Source organism: Camelus ferus, chromosome 20, assembly GCF_009834535.1.
Source record: "Camelus ferus isolate YT-003-E chromosome 20, BCGSAC_Cfer_1.0, whole genome shotgun sequence".
NCBI lineage: Eukaryota > Metazoa > Chordata > Mammalia > Artiodactyla > Camelidae > Camelus > Camelus ferus.
The window spans coordinates 25,079,067-25,100,280 of NC_045715.1; the positions used below are offsets into that span (position 1 = coordinate 25,079,067).

General features: G+C 47.1%; 1 protein-coding gene across 3 annotated transcripts; it reads right to left on the reverse strand.

The window, feature by feature from the left end:
* CCDC167 (coiled-coil domain containing 167) lies at positions 1-20,683 on the reverse strand. 3 transcript variants are annotated; one of them, XR_004313557.1, is made up of 6 exons: positions 20,574-20,683; positions 3,393-3,487; positions 3,125-3,177; positions 1,433-1,624; positions 806-1,000; positions 1-105 (listed from the first exon to the last, which is right to left on the reverse strand). XR_004313557.1 is itself a non-coding variant. In XM_032462985.1 (4 exons), exons 1-4 carry the CDS (start codon positions 20,664-20,666, stop codon positions 1,521-1,523), a joined length of 345 nt encoding a protein of 114 aa, XP_032318876.1. In that variant the 5' UTR covers positions 20,667-20,683; the 3' UTR covers positions 1,269-1,520. The 3 variants fall into 3 exon arrangements, 1 of the variants encoding a protein (XP_032318876.1); XR_004313558.1 differs by having other exon boundaries at positions 1-108; XM_032462985.1 differs by lacking the exons at positions 1-105; positions 806-1,000 and having other exon boundaries at positions 1,269-1,624.
* Positions 20,684-21,214: the final 531 nt, after the last annotated feature.

Sequence of the window (21,214 nt, forward strand, 5' to 3'; positions counted from 1 at the left end):
CTGTGTGGCTTTGTACAGGGGCTGCTGCTGTTTGTCCTTGGTGCATTGTGGTCTGGGACTCACTTGGATGAAACAGCTTGGACTGGAGGTGAGGGGGAGGAAGCGCTACTTAAAGAAAAGGGGAGAAAAGACGGTTTGCTTAGTCAGAGCCTTGTCCAAGCTCAGGACTCCCAAGGCTGCTGCTTGCTGCTAGAGAGGGGCCCAAGGAAGAGCTGGGGAATGATGCAGCACCTGGTCAGAGCAGGGACTGGAGAATGAATGATCCTACAGCCCAGCAGGGCAGGGAGGCACCTTCCCCTTTATATAAATCACACAGCTTACTCCATGTGGCACTGTGACAATCCAGGATCAGTCTGTGACTAAAATAACAGAGGCGTCAGACCAATTAGTGCCACTAGACAGGGAAAGAGAGGGAGGGACGGTTTCCCTGACCCCGGCCAGCCTTTCCTCCGCTCTGCGCCTGGCGCCTCTCTCCCTCTCTGCTCTAGGCTAGCGTCTCTCCAGCAGTCCCATCACTCTGGTGCAGGTTCTCCCCTACAGCCTGGTATCTACGTGTTGCTTGGCTCCGTCACCCTGACCCTGAGTGTCCTTCCCTTAACGTTTCACAGCCTTAGCTCCCAGGGCAACCCCTTTCCATGCTTTTACTAACTTAATTGGTGTGCTCTTGGCTCCCAAGCCCCCCCATCCTTTTGGTTGCCCTCCTGGCCCCTGTGCTGGGAGTAGAATTGGGAGCTGTGCTCGGGGGCACCAGATGATATCTGTGTTTGCCCCTCTGCAAACCCCTCCTGGTTTACTGGCCGCTTACCTTAAGTCTGGTCATTACCATGGCTTTTGCTGCTCACTGGCTCTGCCAGGCCTCACCAGCCTTGTCTGCCTCCTGAAGATGGATTAATTCTGCACTCCTGTGGGTCCACCACACGAGCCCTTCAAGTCCCCAGGCTGCCCTTTGCTGCGCAGGCCAGATTTTTTCCTGCCATAATCACAGGCAGTGTGGCATGGACTAGAGGGCAAGACAACCAGTGTTTGCTAGGGGTGGTGTGGGGTCTGTCTCAGCCCCAGCAGCGCCCAAGCCCTGGAAATGGCTCCCACCACAGTTCTGGCTTAAGAAGTACTTTGTTATCGCCTTCTCCGCCACTTGAGCTGGGGGCTTCCCTTCACAGCCCCTCTTCTCCCTCCCTTCTGAGTTTAGGCCAAGAGCTTATTCTTGATTCCTGAGTGCCACCCCACTGCCCCCAGCTGCCATCAGACCATGACATTTACTCAGCACATAGGAGCAGCCAGGGTGTTCTTTATTGCCTTTCCCTTGGCCTAAGCCAGCACAAAGTCCTTCTGGAGTCCAGAGACAGCCCCACAGCAGGACTGGGAGGCAGGAGAGGCTGGGCTGACAGGAAGCCCTGCTCCAGTGTCTGAGTCAGGGGAAATGGCCTTGTACCTTGGTCTTCTTGAGGCTTGATGGGCCTGCTTGGCCATGACCTCGGAGCTGAAGGGAACCCTGCGCCGACTGTGGAGAAATCTCAGGCTTACATGGTCCAGTAGGCGTAGACAAGAGTCAGGAGGATGAAGATGGCCACAGAGAGCAGTGTGTTCTTCTGGTTCTCCTGCCGAAGCAACTTTAGCTCCTTCTCTGGGAGGAAACGGTGGTAGACAGGTGGTTAGGCTCATCTGCTACTCTCATCTGCCTCTGGCTCTTCCACAAATAGGTACACATACTCCTAGCCGCTTTCTTATCCATAAAAATGTCCTCCTTGATCTGCCCAGACCCTCACAACCTTTTGGCTACAGATTCTGGCCCAAAAAATTCCAACACCCAATGCTGCTCAGCCATTTCTCGCCAAACGCAGTTGAACACAGAATGTATAAGGAAAGGGTGTCATCAAAGAGGCCACACCTGAAAGTCAAGCTAGGCGGTGGCACGGCATCACCAGGTGAGTCCTCTGGCCTGTCACTGGGTGGGCTCCATGGTGCTCCTCCTTCCAGAGTGTCTCATCTGGCCACCTAGACACTCTTGAGGGCAGCTGGGACCTCCTTAGGCCTGACACTGGAGTAGGTACAGGGCCGGGCCACACCACCAGTGTTTCCAGTCCTGCCCTCTGCTGGATGCCCAGCCCAGCAGGGACTAGGGATGCTAAGAGGACAGTCTATGCCTACGAGGTAGTTGGGCTCCCCTCCAGAGGGAACAGTCCTACTGTTCTTCTACAGCCACACTGTATTCATCCTCGTGTGACACACTGGTGACCGGTGTTCTGTGAAGGCTAAACTGGTAATGCTACAATTTTATGTGAACATTGCTAGGTTTGAGGGGTAACTGATGTCCCACCCTTATTTATGTGTGTGTGTGTGTGGGGGGGGGTTACCTACGAACCAGCTCTGGGCAGGCCAGATGGGATGCAGCTAGGGGTATGTGACATGCACTGTGCTTACAGTGTTGATTCAAACTGGTTCCTCTGGGAGGTTGCCTGCCATCTGAACTATTCTATGATTGATTCTTGGCCAGATCTGGACCCTCAGGGTGAAAAGGACAGACAAGTCTGGAGAGCCTCTGCAGACCCTTTTCCTCCCAGGCTGCTGGGGGTGGGGTGGGCTTACAGATGGCGGGGGGGGGGGGGGGGGGGTCCTACAACTGCCCTCCAGCTCCACGTCCTCCTAGGGCTTTACCTGGCTCTGCCCCGAACACCCAGAAGGTGGCAGCATTGTTCCACCCACAGTAGTCCTTCACGGCACCCAAGTGGGAGGTTCATCCTCCACCCTGGATTCCACCACTACCATCACTCCCACTCCAGGGTCTTCCTGGGAGGGAGTGGAGGTCTGGGAGGAGGGGGCAGGGAGGGCAGACCTCCCAAGTCAGGGTGGATGTGAGGATCTCTTCTGGATCTGGCTATCCCCCTTTGTCCCACAGAGGAAGAACAGACCCATGGGCCTCTGCATCTACCCTGAAACAGGGGAACAAAACTGATTTTCTCCCAGGCTGCTGAGCCTGCAGTGGGTTCCAGCAACTTTCTGGGGGCTGGCTCCCTCCTGAAGAATCCCCTTGACCCTCATCACTTTGTGGGCTCCCTGGGCTGTCTGCCCTCTCCTGACCCTGGGACTGGAGGACGGGGCTGGTAATGGGAGGGGACTTTCTTACCATAGTTGGAGGCTTTGTTCATCAGGCTGTTTTTCTCCTTCTCCAGAGACCTCCTGTGAGGGGGGGGTAGGGGGTCAAAATGGCTCAAGCCCTTTTCCTTCTTCCCACCTAAGAGGCAGCTAGCACACCTGGGCAGGGTGGACAGATGGAACAAGGGCCCAGGTCTCTGGTGGCAGGGGGGATGGGGGGATGGAAGTCAAAGGCTAGGGCCCCAGGACAGATATGAGGGGTCAGGGCGCAGGGGCAGGGCGGGGGGGGGGAGCATTACCTGGCCTCTGGGCTCAGCTCCGCCCCATAGAGCCTGGAGTTGACAGCCTCCAGGTCTCTCCGACACTGTGACAGCTTCTCCTCCAACCCATCAATCTGAAAGACACAGAGATGGGGAGCAGAGTCTTTCAACTTTCAAAACAGCTGGGATCCTGGGATAGGGAGGAGGGAGCCTCTAGGATTCTTTTTGGACTGCGTCTTCACCCCAGTATCTATGCTTTGCTGTCTTCTATCTCCACGAGGTACAGTCCGAGCCCCAGTGGAAACAGCTGTGGTTGCCAGGGTCTCAACGCTGCCTTGACCCCACTGGGCCAAACATGGGTTGGAGGCAGGTAGGAGTGGCCCCTCATCAGCTGTCGCCCCAGCACACGCCCCAGCTGGGCCCCACAGCAGGAGCAACTAGAGCCCTGAATGTGGCAGGTGTCTGCCCCACAGGCGTGTCCTAGAGTGAAATGAGATGATGCAGGAAGGCGTTGCCTTTCCAAAGCACTCCTCATACGATCAGACGGCAAGGGGCCAAAAAGCAGAGCCATTTCTTCACGTTGGTACACTTAATTTTAAAGTAATCTAAGTTGTAATAATACACATTTTTCCATGAGATTCAATAAAAATTCCTGAAAACAAGGCTCAGAGACACTTTATTTCTTTCTGATTTGGTTCTTATGCAAAGGCATTGACCATCATCAAGCTAGCTGTAACTTGTGGAGCAAAACAGCTAAGCTCCTGAAAGGCTGGATGCCAAAGGTATCAGTTCTCCCATTTGTTTTGATTATAGTTTCAGAGGTGTGTTCGTGGGGAAATAATCTGAGTTGTGGGAAAATGACTTATAAAATACTGGACTGGATTGCCCAAGGTCCTGACATCACACATTTGGCTTTGGAAGTTCATCTGTCTCCAGGTGTCTGTCCAATCAGCCGCCTCCCTGGGCCTGGGGCCTGCTCTTCCTGCACCGCCACCCTGCTGGTGGGAGCCTAGATTTCAGTGGATGGGAGCTCAGTGGCCCTGCGTCCCTCAAAGCAGCAGACTGAACAGTGCCTTGTGTCCCACTAATACCTGATTTTCCATTTGACTTCACTCATTCTCACCACATCCCTGGGAGGGATAGCAAATATAACTTCTGTTTCACAAATGGGGAGAACGGGCACTCAAATGGAATGACTTTTCTGAGGACTCAGAGTGGAACACCTCTCCCCTTATCAGTCTCAGGCAGTTCCGTGCTCCTGTCCTTTCTGGAGTGGCCCCTGTGCAGATGATCAACAACTGCCAAGTATGAATCCCTGAATCCCAGGCAGGTGTTCTGGGGCCAGTGTCAGCGTTGCCCCTGAAGACTCTGGGCCTTCTGCCCTTCTCCCTGGCCAGTACCCATCCTGGACACTTCTGGGTCAGCCACTTTCCCTTGTTCCAACACCCAGCTCAAACTACACATCATCTACCCCCTTTCCTGCAGCCCCAGCCTACTGCAACTCCAGCTCTGGAAGCAGGGCCCTGTGGGAGGGAGCAACTGCAGAGCCTTGAGTTAACTGCCTGGTTAATTGTGTCATTTCCCTGCTAATGGGTACCAAAGGGAGGGCTGTCCTGGGAAACAGCCCCAGCCAGGAGATGGGGCTTCTCCAGCCTGGGGAAGCCAAAGGCCATCTAGGAACCTGCGCTGCCGGGAAATGAGCAGTGGGAAGCCAGGCTCAGGGAACAGCAGCAGCCTGATGTGACAGTTAGAGGAGCCTCAGGCTGCCATGAGGCTTACCCTTCACAGCAGTGCCCCCAACACACACAGCCCAGCCCCTCAGGACCCCGAGACGTGCTGTTTCCATTTCCTGGTGCAGAAACCACAATCGGGACCAAATTCCATGCTGGGTCCCACACAAAGCTTAATTCCTGAGGCTCTATCTCCTCCATGAGGCCTTCTCTGCTGTCCTTGGCCAGAAGGTACTGCCTCCTTCTGGCCAATTAACCAGTCCTTCTCTCATGAAGCTGCGGACATACTGTATCATCCAGTTATGTGTCCCAACCTCATCTTGCCAAACTCTGGGAGCCCCGAAGGCAGATGATGTAAACCTGAAGCCCAGGGGTCAAGTCTAGCTCAGACTGGCCCATGCCACTTGTGCATGTGACTGCCTGGCCTCTAAGGATGCCTTTGTAGCTCCCGTCCTAGAAGGCTAGTGGCCATCTGTCTCCCCTTGTGGCCACCACAAGGCCTGGCCCGCTGTAATCGCTGTTTGTAGCCATGGAGGAATAAGTAGGGCTGAGCATAGGTAGGGCTAAGGGGCTAGGCCTCATATAGCACCAGATGTCTGAAACCTTCCCCTCATGCCCACAGAAGCTGGAGGAAGGTAGGAGAAGCAGTTACACAGAAGCACATGGATTATGTACTTCGTAGATTACCCAATGCCAGTGTTAGTCCTAGGTCAGCCAGATTTCTCCTTGCTGCCCCTTGGGCCAGGCCCTGGCTTGCATGTCATTCTGGGGAGGAAGTTCGGGGATTTCCATCCCTAAACACCTTTAGAAGGCTACCAGGGACCCAAACAAGGGATAATTGGCCCAGAGCAAGGCCAGGAACTCATGCTAAGCAAAATCTTTAAATTGAGGTTGGCAAACCACAGGTGGCCGAGCTAGTCTGCCGTCGTGCTCTGGGCAGGGCCTGTGGAGCTGGCAGCTGGAGGCCTTTATCTGAACAAGGCCAATTTAACTACAGTTCCACAAATACCCCGCTTTCACTTACCACTTTTTAATGAGCTTATAATAGACTAACACAAATCACGGTTTTAGGAACTCAAGTTCTAACCTCCCTCTGAATATTTATGTCCTGCTGAAGCCCTGATTCCCTTCTAAATAGCGAGTTCTCCATTATAACCCAGCTGCTTGACGTGGGCTGAGTGAGAGGAGTCTGGGACTGTTTGGAGGCTTTTCAGTAGGCCACAAGCCCATCCTCAGACAGTGATCCCACCGGCAGTCAAACACCCTGCAGCATTTGCTGAAGCGCAAGCCAGTTGTCAAGCAGCTATAATAATGGGTGAGAAGATTCTGATGACCTGACTGCAGAAAAGGCAGGGAGAGACAGTCAGGATGCATCTTTTAGTTGTGGCTGGAGTGAGGAGTTGTGTCTACAGAGCAGAGCTGGCCCAGCAAGATGGTAACCCAGAAATAAGGGAGAGGAGCCAGAAAGTGGGCCTTAAAGGAAGCCCCTAGTTGGCTTATCAGTCAACTCTCAGTGACATGCACATGGACTATGCACTCTGCAGGCTCCCGAAACAAATCTGTAGTTTTTTCGTTAGCTTTCTCTCTGCCACCAGGCTGAAGGCAACACAGGACAAGACAGCCGGGACGAGAAGACATGGGTTAGGACAGAATGAGACAAATGTCCAGAAGATTTTGTAATAACGGTCAAAGCTGGGCAAGCAGTTGGGAAGCCTAAGTTCCTGGAAGCCTAAAATTGTAGTTCCTGAAAAGTGTGGTAACAAGGAGTCTGGGCTATACTCTTGCCACGTGTGGAGGTGACTTCCTTAATTCGGTGCCTCAGTTTATTCACGTATAAAACAAAGACAATGTTTCACGTTTCAATAAGTTGTGTACTACCCAAAGCAATCTACAGATTTAATGTGATCCCTATCAAATTACCCAGGACATTTTTCACAGAATTAGAACAAATAATCCTAAAATTTATATGGAATCACAAAAGACCCAGAATTGCCAAAGCATTACTGAAGAAAAAGAATGAAGCTGGAGGAATAACCCTCCCAGACTTCAGACAATACTACAGAGCTAGTCAAAACAGCATGGTATTGGTACAAAAACAGACATAAGGATCAATGGAACAGAATAGAGAACCCAGAAATAAACCCACAAACTTTTGGTCAATTAAACTTTGACAAAGGAGGCAAGAACATACAATGGAGTAAAGATAGTCTCTTCAGCAAACAGTATTGGGATAACTGGACAGCTGCATGTAAATCAATGAAGTTAGAATACTCCCTCACACCATACACAACAATAAACTCAAAATGCTTAAAGACTTAAACATAAGGCAAGACACTATAAACCTCTGAGAAGAAAATATAGGCAAAGCATTATCCAACATAAATCTCAGCAATAATCCCCTGGGCAGTCTACCCAGGCAATAGAGATAAAAGCAAAATTAAACAAATGGGACCTAATTAAATTTATAAGCTTTTGCACAGCAAAGGAAACCATAAGCAAAACAAAAAGACAGCCTATAGAATGGGAGAAAATATTTGCAAACTATGAGACTGACAAAGGCTTAATTTCCAGAATATATAAACAGCTCATACAACTTAAGAAAAAGAAAAAAACCCAACCCAAAAGTGGGCAGAAGACCTAAACAAGCAATTCTTCAATGAAGACATATGAATGGCCAATAGGCACATGAAAAAATGCTCAGTATCGCTAATTATCAGAGAAACGCAAATCAAAACTACAATGAAGTATCACCTCACACCAGTCAGAATGGCCATCATTCAAAAGTCCACAAACAATAAATGCTGGGGAGGGTGTGGAGAAAAGGGAACCCTCCTACACTACTCGTGGGAATGTAGTTTGGTGCAGCCATTATGGAAAACAGTATGGAGATTCCTCAAAAGACTAAAAACAGACTTACTATATGATCCAGCACTCCCACTCCTGGGCATCTATCTAGAGGGAACCTTAATTCAAAAAGATATATGCACCCCAATGTCCATAACAGCACTATTTACAATAGCCAAGACATGGAAACAACCTAAATGCCACTGACAGATGACTGGATAAAGAACTTGTGGTATAGTTACACAATGGAATACTACTCAGCCATAAAAAATAATAAAATAATGCCATTTGCAGCAACATGGATGGACCTGGAGAATGTCATTCTAAGTGAAGTATGCCGGAAAGAGAAAGAAAAAAATACCATAAGATATCACTTATATGTGGAAACTTAAAAAAAAAAAAAAGATGAACTTATTTACAAAACAGAAACAGACTCACAAACACAGAAAACAAACCTATGGTTACCAGAGGGGGAATGGAGTGGGAAGGGATAAATTGGGAGTTGGAGATTTGCAGACACTTTATATATAAAAAAGATAAACAACAAGCTTATAGTGTATAGCATAGTGAACTATATTCAATATCTTGTAGTATCATCTGGTGAAAAAGAATATGAAAATGAATATATGTGTTCATGTATGACTGAAACATTACGCTGTACACCAGAAATAGACACACTGTAAACTGACTACACTTCAATAAAAATATAATACAAAAAAAATTTGTTGTGCAGACAATACAAAGCAATACACGTAAGGTGCTTAGAATAGTGCCTAACACACATAGTGGGGGTCTAACAAGTGTTTGCTATTATTCTTTTTTTAAAAAAATTTTTTTAATGGAAGTCCTGGGGACTGAACCTGGGACCTTATGCATGCTGAGCTAACACTCTACCACTGAGCTGCACCCTCCCCACTGTTTGCTATCATTATTATCAGAGAACGGGTTTCACTAGATCTTTAGGGAATAAAAAGGAGGTTTTTTTTATTGAGTTCATTTGTGGCAAGAGTAAGAAGAGATGAAGCAGTGGTGTGTGATGCAGAGAAATCTCTATTGGTCACTGGCTGGCAGCAGTGGAAAGGGGAGTCCCTCTGGCTCGGATATGGCCATCCTGAGTCTGTGGAGGGGCTCAGCAGGGGTGGGGCCTGCAGGGTAAACCATCAGAACAGTAATGCCTCTACAAGCCGGCCTCTCCAGCTGGTTCGGGACATGGCATGCTCAGAACCTCATGATCCTGCCTGGAGATGAAGCTGGGTGGGGTTCTGGAACCGGTGCCAAGTTGTAGAGACTGGGCCGGGTGGAAGCCGAGGATGAGAGGCCTAGAGCAGCATCTAAGGGCAGAACAGACTCAGTGGACAGCAGGTCAATTGGCAGGAAGGGCATGGCTGGCCCAGCTGGTTCAGTGCTGGGACTTCCCTGGAGCTGTAGGGAGGGAGCATTGCTGGCTGTGACTGTCATAGGTAAAGTAACAGCCCAGGTAAGGACTGAGACAGACAGTCATTCAGGCACAATATGGGGTCAGAGAGAGGATGCCCCCGATGTACAATAGCATGAATAAAAGAAGTGTCCATGCATCACGTTTATACTCAGAAGACCAAGTGTCCGTGTTTATATAGGGAAAAGAACATTGTGTCTAAGTCACTGAGATGACAGTCAGTAGGTGATGCATGGCTACAGAGGGACCCAAGGAATCAGAAAGGCAGTGGTGTGAGTTCTTACCAGTTAGCAAACTGCCTTCTGACAAGTCACACAGTGCCAAGGACATGGTAGGTGTTAGGTAAACTCGTGGGCAAGTAGTTCAGGGGACTGGGAAGTAGGTGGTGAGTGTGCAGGGTGTCCTGGTGGGAAAGTCTACCTTTGACCCCGAGACCAGCAGTGCCTAAAATCTACCCAAAGGGAAGAAGTGAAGGAGAGGGAGGGAGGGAGGAAAGGTACATGAGGCAGGGAGTGGGAAGGAGCATCCTTCAAGTAGGAGGGAGCTGAGGGCCCAGGGGAGGCCCAGGAGACAGAATCAAGGAAGTCTGTACTTTATCAGGAAATATTCACAAGGGATTCCTCCACAGTTAGGATGGGAGCTGGCTTTCTTATTGAAGCATGGACTTGGGGATCGGAGCCTGGAGGGTGACTTTGTGAGTGGGCAGAGGAACAGGCTCAGTGAGGAGAAGCGTAGGACTAAAGATTGTCCACAGAGGTGGTGTTTTCTGCAGAAGAATGTGAAACTCTGATGTCAGACTGACAGTAAAGGCCAGCAGAGGTCCCAACCCCAGCCAAGTGGGGCCATTGCTCCTGCTGGCACGTGCCCAGGGAAGAAAGGCTTCTTCATTTCCAGTCACCAGGGGTAGGGTCTCTTCCCACTGCCTTCCTCCAGGATCCCTCCCCTCAGACACAGCTCTGAGTGCTCTGTGCTCCCCGCAGCATCCACAGGCGGTTCAGTAGCCCCAAGCCAGCTAAGCAAAATCACCTCTGCCACCCGACTTGGGGACTAACACTCTATTCTCAGAGCTTCACGGAAGTCTTCCTTGGGTCCTATATGCCATAAAACCACTGAGTTAAGAGAAACTATAAAATTCACCCAGAAACCCCAGGAGGCGTCTTTTCAGGAGTGTGGAGCCTCCTGGAATGGAAGTCCCAATTGAGGCCTCTTTGGGGGCAGGGAAGGTGAGTGCCAGCTCCCACACCATAACTGCCCAGTACACTGGTCTGGTCAGGCCCCACAGGGGCCCAGCTCCAGGTCTGACTGCTGCCCAGGCCTCACCAGCAGCTTTTATTCTGCTGACAAGCACGAGCCATAGGCTGTCACTCTCCTATTGAAGGTGGCTGAATGATGCTACCAAGAACATCTCAACAGCCTGGGAGGTGGCTCCCTGCCTACTCCCTAAGGACCCACTGTCCAGGGTAGAGTTTCTCCTGGGAAAGGGCTGAGGCACCCTTGGGGCTTGGCACTGCCAGGCAAGCCACTCTGCTTTCTGGTTTAGGGAGTCATTTCCGGTCTTGCTGGCCTTGCTCTTGGGAGCTTCTGGGCACTGAGTGACAAGAAGTGGCTGGGAATGAGTTATCCTCAGGAGTCAAGCAGCGGTCATGGAGCATTAACTGCTCCTGCTGGACACTGAGACCTAATAAAGAGCACAGCGTTGAGGTACCTGAGCCCAACAAAAATCACGGAGTTCCACGTGTCTGGATGGCACAGCACATGTCAAAGCAGCATCCAGAAGCCCAAAGTCCACAATAATACCAGTAGCAGCAAACACTTCTGTAGCGGGCCTACATGCCAGGCACTGCTCTAAGCGCTTCCCACGATTCCCTCACAGAACGCTCACAACAGCCCTGGGCGCTGAGCAGTAGCATCAGCGTCCACATTTTGTGGATGAGGAAACTCGGGCCATGGAGACAAAGTAGCTTGTCCAGGGTCCCACAGCCAGTACCCGGGGAGCCGGGCGGTGGGAGCTGCCCGCCCACATGGGCAAAGCGCAGAGCCACCAGCTCTGAGCCACTCTTAGCTCCCGGGCGTAACCTCTGCTCCTTATACCCTGAGCCAGGCAGCTTGTGGGCAGCTTCCCACACGCCCCTCAATGTCTGCATCAACTCTGTAAGTAAGAGACTGTCCCCATTTCACAGAGGAGCACACTCCCGCACAGAGAATTTAAGCAACCTGCCCTAGGATGTGCCGATGGGAAGTGGCAGAATTGGGGTCTGAATCTGGGTTTTTTTGCTTCAGAGATATGCTCTCTCCACCACTTCAAGCTCTTTCTCCGAAATCCCTCATGAAAACATTCACGACAAAAGTTCTGTGGAACAAAATCATTCCACATCCCAGTCAAAGCTCGTATAAGCTTGTTGATCTGGCTTTAACAGATTCTCTACCCTGAATAATCTTATACAGGGCTTTGCTTGGTTTCTGTCCACATAACAGATACTCGCTGTGAGGGAAGAACCGGACTGAAATCTGTTTGCTTGGAGACAGTGAGACAGGAGCCCAGCGTCTGTCCTCACAGTGAAGGCAATTACCCTCCAATTCCCGGTCTCACAGACACCCCAGCCTACACCCCCAGATCACTTACACTGCCACAGCACCCTCCAAAACACACACAGGGCAGTCCAGGCCTGGTTTCAAGAAGGAAAAAAGTAGGCTAGTTGGGCCTGATAAGCCCTTCTTTCCCTACAGCCTTCTTTTCACTTGCTAACAATTCACAGCCCAGAGAGTGGTGTCAGCTGTTTCATCTCCAGCCCCAGCAGTATGGGAACTGGATTTCTGGAAATCCACTCATTTTCACACATCAGGGAGGCCCCAGGACGTTTACCGTAATGAGTAGAGAAGCCAGACCGCCTGCCCAGATGGTCTCTGGCAAGAGTGAAGTGGCTTCCCATCGGGGGCCTTGAGGCCACACAGCCAAGTCACATGGGGGTCAGGGGCCTCGATTTTCCAGGTGACTAGCCTCAAACCCCAAGGGACCAATTACCCTGATACTGCTTAAGGGATGTTCTTCTATGAAGGAGGATCTGTCGGGGGTCAGAAAACAGAAACCTCTGCCATGGCTCCAAAATCATCAGAAATTTTCCTCCTAAGCTGGGGAGATGAAGACAGTACACCGCTCGTTTTTAATCCATGAACAATTTTCAGGAAAAGCAGAGAGCCAAGGGGCTTGTCACTTCTCTGGAGAGTCACCACCTGCCCCAGGTCAGGAACATGAGGGGCCCTACCAAAGCCCGTGGAAGCTCTGAGGCCTTGAGACCTTCTGGCCTGCTGAGCAGCTCTGCAAGCAGTCCTCACCTGGAGCCTTCAGCTGTCCCTGGACCAGAACATTGTTTAAGGTTTGTTTTCTCTTCTTTCTTCCAATATATATTTTTTGATAAATTAGCAAAAGCTTCTTCATCGCTGAAGGGCTCAAAGCACTTTTCAAGAATTGGCATCCACCCCGTGCCTTATGAATTCATTAATTAAGATGCTGGCAAACAGCCACTCCACACATGCTGACATCCAGCCACGTTAGGTAATGAGGTTTTAGTCTCCTGACCCCCGTCAAGTGGAGTGGAGCCAGACACTGGCTGCAGAGAGAAATCACCTGCCCAGTGGCGACCTGTCGCTTGTGCCTGGCAGCAGGTGAGGCTCATTTAATGGTCAGCTATCCTTGAACAGTGTCCGCACACTGTGAGCCTTTCTCCCAGCCCCTGGCAGGGTGGCTCCCCAGCAAGACAAGCGGCCAGCCACCTGTTCCACTGTGGCCCCCTGACCTCTGACCAGCAAAACACCCAACTGGGCCCAGAAGACAGGGGTGAGAGTTCAAGTGCTTCCTCCAGCCACTCAAGCCAATTCTGTAATATTTATTGACAGTCCACTAGGCTGCTTCTCTCTTGTTTCAGAAAATTGGTAGGTTCCCAGCAGCCTTGTACACAGCCTGTTCCAGAACTGAGACTGTTTCCATCCATACTTAGTGCTTCTGTCCCTCCCTGCCCTCAGGGAGCTCACAGCCGTGGCTGACATGACACAAATAATTACAAATGTCCAGGCTCCTTTCCACCTGGTGCACATCCTGCTTCACCCATTTTCTCCTCTCAACCTACCACCTCTCCTTCATTGTCACTGATCCTGGCCTCTTTTTCGGATAAGAATTCCAGTGAATTTTAAATGACTCCTATTAACTTTTATTCCCTCTATCAGATACTATCAGTTGGCCAACACAACATAGATTCCCAACCCCTCCTCCTCTGTCTGCCTCCACCATAGAGGTTAGAAAAGCTCAACAGCTGCTCTCCCAGCCTCACTGCAGCTAGGCATGGTCATGACCCAGCTCTGGCCAATGAGATGTTCCATTAGTCAGCTGGGAGACTCCTGGGAGAGCTTATTCTTTGCTGATAAAAGGGACAAGGAGTATTATTATTCCTTTTTTTTTTTCTGATTTAAAATTGAATATAATGACTACAGCTGTGACAGCTATCTTGTGACTAGGAGGAAACAGCTAGATAATGCAGAAATATCAGCCCTGACAAAGCTGAGCTTTCAAATCAATGCCAATAACCACCTCCCTCCAGATTTCTTGGGATGAGAAAAAAAAGTATACTCCTATTTGTTTAGGTCACAGAAGTCAGTTTCCTGTAACCTGTAGTGAAAAGCTTCCTAACCTGATAGATTTTTGTACTAGGAACCAGATCCAACCAAGTTATCCCCTTTAAAAAGGATGTCAGCTAAGACACTGCATATCTGTTAACTTAAGATCAACTAGCTGTTGAAACATCTAAAGACACCAAGATGAATGGTCCAGCTGCAGGAAAAAAAAAAGTACTCCACCAAAACTGAATTAAGAAGAAATAGATCATTTGAACAGACCAATCACTAGAAGTGAAACAGAATCAGCAATAAAAAAAACCTTCCTGCAAACGGAAGTCCAGGACCAGATGGCTTCACTGGGGAATTCTATCAAACATACAAAGAAGAGCTCATACCAATCCTTCTCAAACTCTTCCAAAAGACTGAGAGGAGGGAACACTCCCAAACTCATTCTATGAAGCCACCAACACCCTGACAACAAAGCCAAAGACACTACCAAAATAGAAAGCTATAAGCCAATATTGTTGATGAACATAGTTGCAAAAATCCTCAACAAAATATTAGCAAACAGAATCCAACAACATACATAAAAGATTATACACCATGATCAAGATGGATTCATCCCAGGGACACAAGGATGGTTCAACATATGCAAATCAATCAATGTGATACACCACATCAACAAGAGAAAGGACAAAAATCACACGATCACCTCAATAAAGAAAAAGCATTTGATAAAATTCAACACCCATTTATGATAAAAATTCTTAACAAAGTTGGTACAGAGGGAATATTTCTCAACATAATAAAAGCTATTTATCACAAACCTACAACCAGCTTAATACTCAACAGTGAAAGCTGAAAGTCTTCCCTCTAAAATCTGGAACAAGACAAGGATGCCAACTCTCACCACTTCTATTCAATATAGTATTGGCAGTCCTAGCCATAACAATTAGACAAGAAAAAGAAAGAAAAGGGATCCAAATTGGAAAACAAGAGGTAAAATTGTCATTATATGCAGATGACATTATACTATATATAGAAAACCCTAAAGGCTCCACACAAAAACTGCTAGAGCTGATAAAAAACTTCGGCAAGGGAGCAGGGAGCAGGATACAAGACCAACATACAGATATCAGTAGCATTTCTTTCACTAACAATGAAATGTCAGAAAAGGAAAGTAACGAAACAATCCCTTTTAAAATTGCATCCCCCAAAATAAAATACTTAAGAATAAATCTGACCAAGGAAGTGAAAGACCTATATGTGGAGAACTACAAGACATTGACTAAGGAAATTAAAGATGACTTTAAGAAATGGAAAGATATCCCATGTTCTTGGATTGGAAGAATTAATATTATTAAAACGGCCATACTACCCAAAGCAATCTACAGATTTAATGTGATCCCTATCAAATTACCCAGGACATTTTTCACAGAATTAGAACAAATAATCCTAAAGTTTATATGGAATCACAAAAGACCCAGAATTGCCAAAGCATTACTGAAGAAAAAGAATGAAGCTGGAGGAATAACCCTCCCAGACTTCAGACAATACTACAGAGCTAGTCAAAACAGCATGGTATTGGTACAAAAACAGACATAAGGATCAATGGAACAGAATAGAGAACCCAGAAATAAACCCACAAACTTTTGGTCAATTAAACTTTGACAAAGGAGGCAAGAACATACAATGGAGTAAAGATAGTCTCTTCAGCAAACAGTATTGGGATAACTGGACAGCTGCATGTAAATCAATGAAGTTAGAATACTCCCTCACACCATACACAACAATAAACTCAAAATGCTTAAAGACTTAAACATAAGGCAAGACACTATAAACCTCTGAGAAGAAAATATAGGCAAAGCATTATCCAACATAAATCTCAGCAATAATCCCCTGGGCAGTCTACCCAGGCAATAGAGATAAAAGCAAAATTAAACAAATGGGACCTAATTAAATTTATAAGCTTTTGCACAGCAAAGGAAACCATAAGCAAAACAAAAAGACAGCCTATAGAATGGGAGAAAATATTTGCAAACTATGAGACTGACAAAGGCTTAATTTCCAGAATATATAAACAGCTCATACAACTTAAGAAAAAGAAAAAAACCCAACCCAAAAGTGGGCAGAAGACCTAAACAAGCAATTCTTCAATGAAGACATATGAATGGCCAATAGGCACATGAAAAAATGCTCAGTATCGCTAATTATCAGAGAAACGCAAATCAAAACTACAATGAAGTATCACCTCACACCAGTCAGAATGGCCATCATTCAAAAGTCCACAAACAATAAATGCTGGGGAGGGTGTGGAGAAAAGGGAACCCTCCTACACTACTCGTGGGAATGTAGTTTGGTGCAGCCATTATGGAAAACAGTATGGAGATTCCTCAAAAGACTAAAAACAGACTTACTATATGATCCAGCACTCCCACTCCTGGGCATCTATCTAGAGGGAACCTTAATTCAAAAAGATACATGCACCCCAATGTCCATAACAGCACTATTTACAATAGCCAAGACATGGAAACAACCTAAATGCCACTGACAGATGACTGGATAAAGAACTTGTGGTATAGTTACACAATGGAATACTACTCAGCCATAAAAAATAATAAAATAATGCCATTTGCAGCAACATGGATGGACCTGGAGAATGTCATTCTAAGTGAAGTATGCCGGAAAGAGAAAGAAAAATACCGTAAGATATCACTTATATGTGGAATCTAAAAAAAAAAAAAAAGATGAACTTATTTACAAAACAGAAACAGACTCACAAACACAGAAAACAAACTTATGGTTACTAGGGGAAGGGGGTGGGAAGGGATAAACTGGGAGTTCAAGATTTACAGATACTAACTAATATATAAAAATAGATAAACAACAAGCTTATAGTGTATAGCATAGTGAACTATATTCTATATCTTGTACTAACATCTGGTGAAAAAGAATATGAAAACGAATATATGTACGTTCCTGTATGACTGAAGTATTGCGCTGTACACCAGAATTTGACACAACATTGTAAACTGACCATACTTCAACTAAGAACAAAAAAAGTACAATGACCAAGTAACAGCTCATTACTATCAGACTAAAAAACAGGTTTCACATCAGCCAAAATCCTATCAGCATTCAGACTGAAATTAAACCTTTCCCTCAGCCAGAATTCTCCTATCAATTTAGACTGAAATACAACTTTACCCTCTTTCCACACAACTTGAAAATCAGTACCAAAGCTGGTGATTTCTCATCTGAATTATAATTCTCTCCTTCTATTCAGAATTAACTCTCAGAACCTAGTTTTTTTCAAATCTGAGATCTCATAAGCTGACAAATGAGTTGGATGTAAAGGCCTTGAGAGGAGCCACAAGTGGGGAAGGCTGCGAGGTGCCTGGGTGTCCTGTGAGGTGCCTGCCCCATATACCTGGCCTGAGTCAGCCCTCAGGGGGAGTGCTGCCTGCTCAGTAATTGCTTCATTACAAGTGGAGACTGTTTGCAGGTGCTGAGATCACTCACTTGTGGGGATTTTATTGCACTCGTCAGATCAACAAACATTTTTGATTAAAAGCCACTTCACTGGCTCTGAGCACACGACTTTTAATAACAGGACAGTATCTACTGCTACCCAGCACCAACGCACATTCAACACTGAGATCTGCAGGGGGCAACGGAGAAACAAGGTGAGGAGACAGTCAGATGCCAAGTTTTTCCTCAAGCGCACAGTTGCAGAGCTCAAATCTTAGAATATACAAGCAAAAAGTAATCTAGACATCAAGATGGCCAATGTAAATATCTATACTGGTATCGGACAAGCTAAAAAAAAAAAAAGTGGGCGAATGTGACTGATACAAGGCACTAGGAGAGCATGTACTCCACCAAATTAAAACACTTTTAAAACCTGTGTCAGCCAAACAAAAGACACCTCTGATCATCTATGATCCATATTTGGACCATAGTCAGTGAGTCTGTAATCCCCAGTGAAGTTCAAGTCCTTCATGTTACAGATGAGGAAACAAAAGTTCAAACAAGGGGCCATGATGGAAGGTCGCAAAAGAACTACAAAGGCTACTGATAAGAAAGCACTGTTTGTTGATTATTCACTGTGTGTAGGCATGTTCTAGGCACTTTACATATATTGTCTCATTTAATCCTCAAACCTACACTGTGAGGTAAGATGCAGTCTGCTAAGGAGACTGCCAGCCATCCACTAAAACACACTCCAAAGTAATGGCACTGTAGTAGGGCTCGCAGCCTCCTAGCTGATGAATGCCACCTCCCTTGCAGTAAGTGAGGCCTTGCATCTGAGCTGCATTTTAACCAACGGAGAGTGAGCACTTGGAGCCCAGTACGGCAGTGAGTGTGCTTCCTCCACTCTCTTTCCCTATCAGTGGACACCTCAATGGTGTGCAACCTAGTTTCATTTATGAGGTGACAACAAGGTCCTGGGGGATGGCAGAGCCACAAGATGGAAGGAATATGGCAGAACCACTACTGTCCTGATACTCTAGACCAGGAGTTAGCAAACTATGGTCTGTGGGCCAAATACAGTCCACTAGTTTCTATAAATACAGTTTTATTGGAACACTCATTAATTTCTATAGTGTCTATGGCTGCTTTTGTGCTAAGACAGCCTATCTGAGTATAGCTGACTCTCATTATTTGCGATAGTTTACAAAGTTGCCAACAATGAATTAGCAAATACTGAACCAGGTTAGGTTCCTAGGAGCCTCTGGTCTCAATATTTTTATCAGCTAATCAATACAAAATCTTGTTTTGTGTGTGTTTCTATTTAAAGAGACCTTATTTAATATATGTTGTTGATTCATTAACAATGAACTCACATCCAACAGCACAAAAACTCATGCCTGAAAAAGCATATCTAACACATACATTTTCTCTGTATGGCATGCCACAGCCTTCTTGCACTTTGGAAAGCTAAACAGTACTTCAGCACTACACTTGTGGGCTGTTTTTAAACAGCAAAATCACCAATAAAAAAAAAAATGCAAGAAATATGGCAGTAAATAAACCAGAAAAAGGACACTTGTTTACAGCACACTGAAGAACTGGAAGACACAGCATTGCCTTGTTCAACCTTAACTGGACACGTGGGCCTCAGGTGAATCAAATCTCACTGCTTTCAGTTTGTTAATTACTGCAAGTCTTTCAAGTACTGAAGTGGGGGTTACAAACATTTTAGCAAGTAGACAAATTCACAAATACAAAATATCTGAATAATGAGGATCAACTGCAGTTGCAACAGAAACAATACAGCCCAAAAAGCCTAAAATATTTACTATCTGATCCTTTTTAGACAACATCTGCCAATCCCTGCTTTAGCGTGTCGGAAAAAAAGAAAATCTTATTCTTGAAGCCACTGAATGCTAGGGTTTCCCTCTTATAGCAGTTTATCATATCCTAATACAGGCTATAAAATCTATGCTCTTCCCACTTCATAGTGCCATCTCATTTTACCATCTATATTCTCTTTTACAAGGGGATTCACATTTCCATCAACCTTTTTTCCTATCAAGTAGGTAAATATTTCTCAAGGGATGGTACTAAAACCTCTTGCATAAGCATGGGTGTTACTTGTTTAAAATGCAGGTTCTTTGTTAAATTATTTACATACCCAAGTCCTACTGAATTACTCAGGATGGGGGAAAATTCAACTTTCCATTTTTAACAAGACAGATAATTCTCAATATATTCTTACGTTTGAGAATCACTGAACTGGCAAAAAGCTCAAGAAGACTGTTACCCCGTATCTTTCTTGCAACCCCTGGGAGAGTGATCTAAAAGAACTGTAACACAGGAGGAACAAGATGCACCAGAAAGCAAATCACCTGTGCATGATTCTCAGCGCCTCAACCACTTTAACTTGGGCTCTACTTGAAACCTATTTCCCTTCCTCATCCATAAAAATCTCATAGGCTTGTAATGAGAATTAACCAAGAGTGTAAATAACATAGCAGTTGCTCAATACGTATCAATTTTCTTTCCCTTCCAAATGTAATTATTTGTAAGCTCTTTGGGAACACCACCATTCCAGAATTCTCTACAAATTCCCATAGGTCCCCAGAGTAATTTTCAAGCTACACGCTTCACGACCCCAGAGGAAAAATTTCCCATCTCAGGGGACATTTAACCCACCAGTAATATATTAAACAGTATGGTCTTCCTCATCTTTGGAGGGCCCCTCATCTATAGGTTTCTACCCCTTTGGGATCCCCCTTACCTCCGAGTACCTGCCCCTTTTGGCTCTCCTTTATTTAAACGTCTCCCTCAGGGACGATTTCCGTGTCCCACACCGTTTGGGGCTCCCCTTCACCTCCGTGTCTCTTCCCTCTGGAGGCCCCCTCACTTTCTGTTCCCACCTCTCGTCTCCCTACCCCCACCCCCGCCGCCCGGCTCTCCAACATTCGGTTCCCCCATCCGGCCCTCTCACGATCCTCGCGTTCCTCTCCGAAACCCACGTCGTCTTCGCTTCCTTCCCTCACCTCACCTCTTTCTCCAACCTGCGGCCCGGCCGACCACCACCCCGCCGCAGGGAGAAAGCAGTTAATGATGTAGCCTACCCCCAATTTCTCCCCTTACCTCTACAGCGACGCCCAGATTCTCCCGCTTCTTTTTAGTCATGTTACTTGCCGGAATCCCGCAGTCATTATTGGACGCGCCCACCAGTGGCATCACGCATGCGCAAACACTCGTGCTTCTCCCTCATTGGCCGCCGAGGTGGCGGGAGGTGGAGCTGCTGGCAGTCGCCATCTTGGCGCGGCCATGTTTATGAGGGGCAATCGTTATTTGAAGCCTCCGCCTAGCGGGTCGTGAGAGGAGAGTAACTAGATTGGCCCGGGAGGAGCGGTGGCCCGCCCAGGGGTGGAGCTGCCTCTTTCTTTACTAATTCAAAGCCACTTAACAGCCTAGAGAGACGCTTTTTTCACGCCATCGTCTTCTGTGCCCTTCATCCTTTTAGTGACCACCCCGCCCAGCTGAGGCCAGTTTCCCCCCCTTCAGTTCTGTCGAGATCTCTCCAGCCTTCAAGGCCCGTCCCAAAGCACTGCTCCTCCCCGAAGTCCCATCTTGAGCTCCGTGGCTCTTTGGGATCTGATGAGCTTATGTTCTTATTCCTCCTTTTTATCATTTTTCTTGTTTTATTGTAAGAACAGCCTACAAACATCACAGAAAACTTTTAAGTGAAAAATACCATCCTTTATCCTACCACTCAACACAGTTTC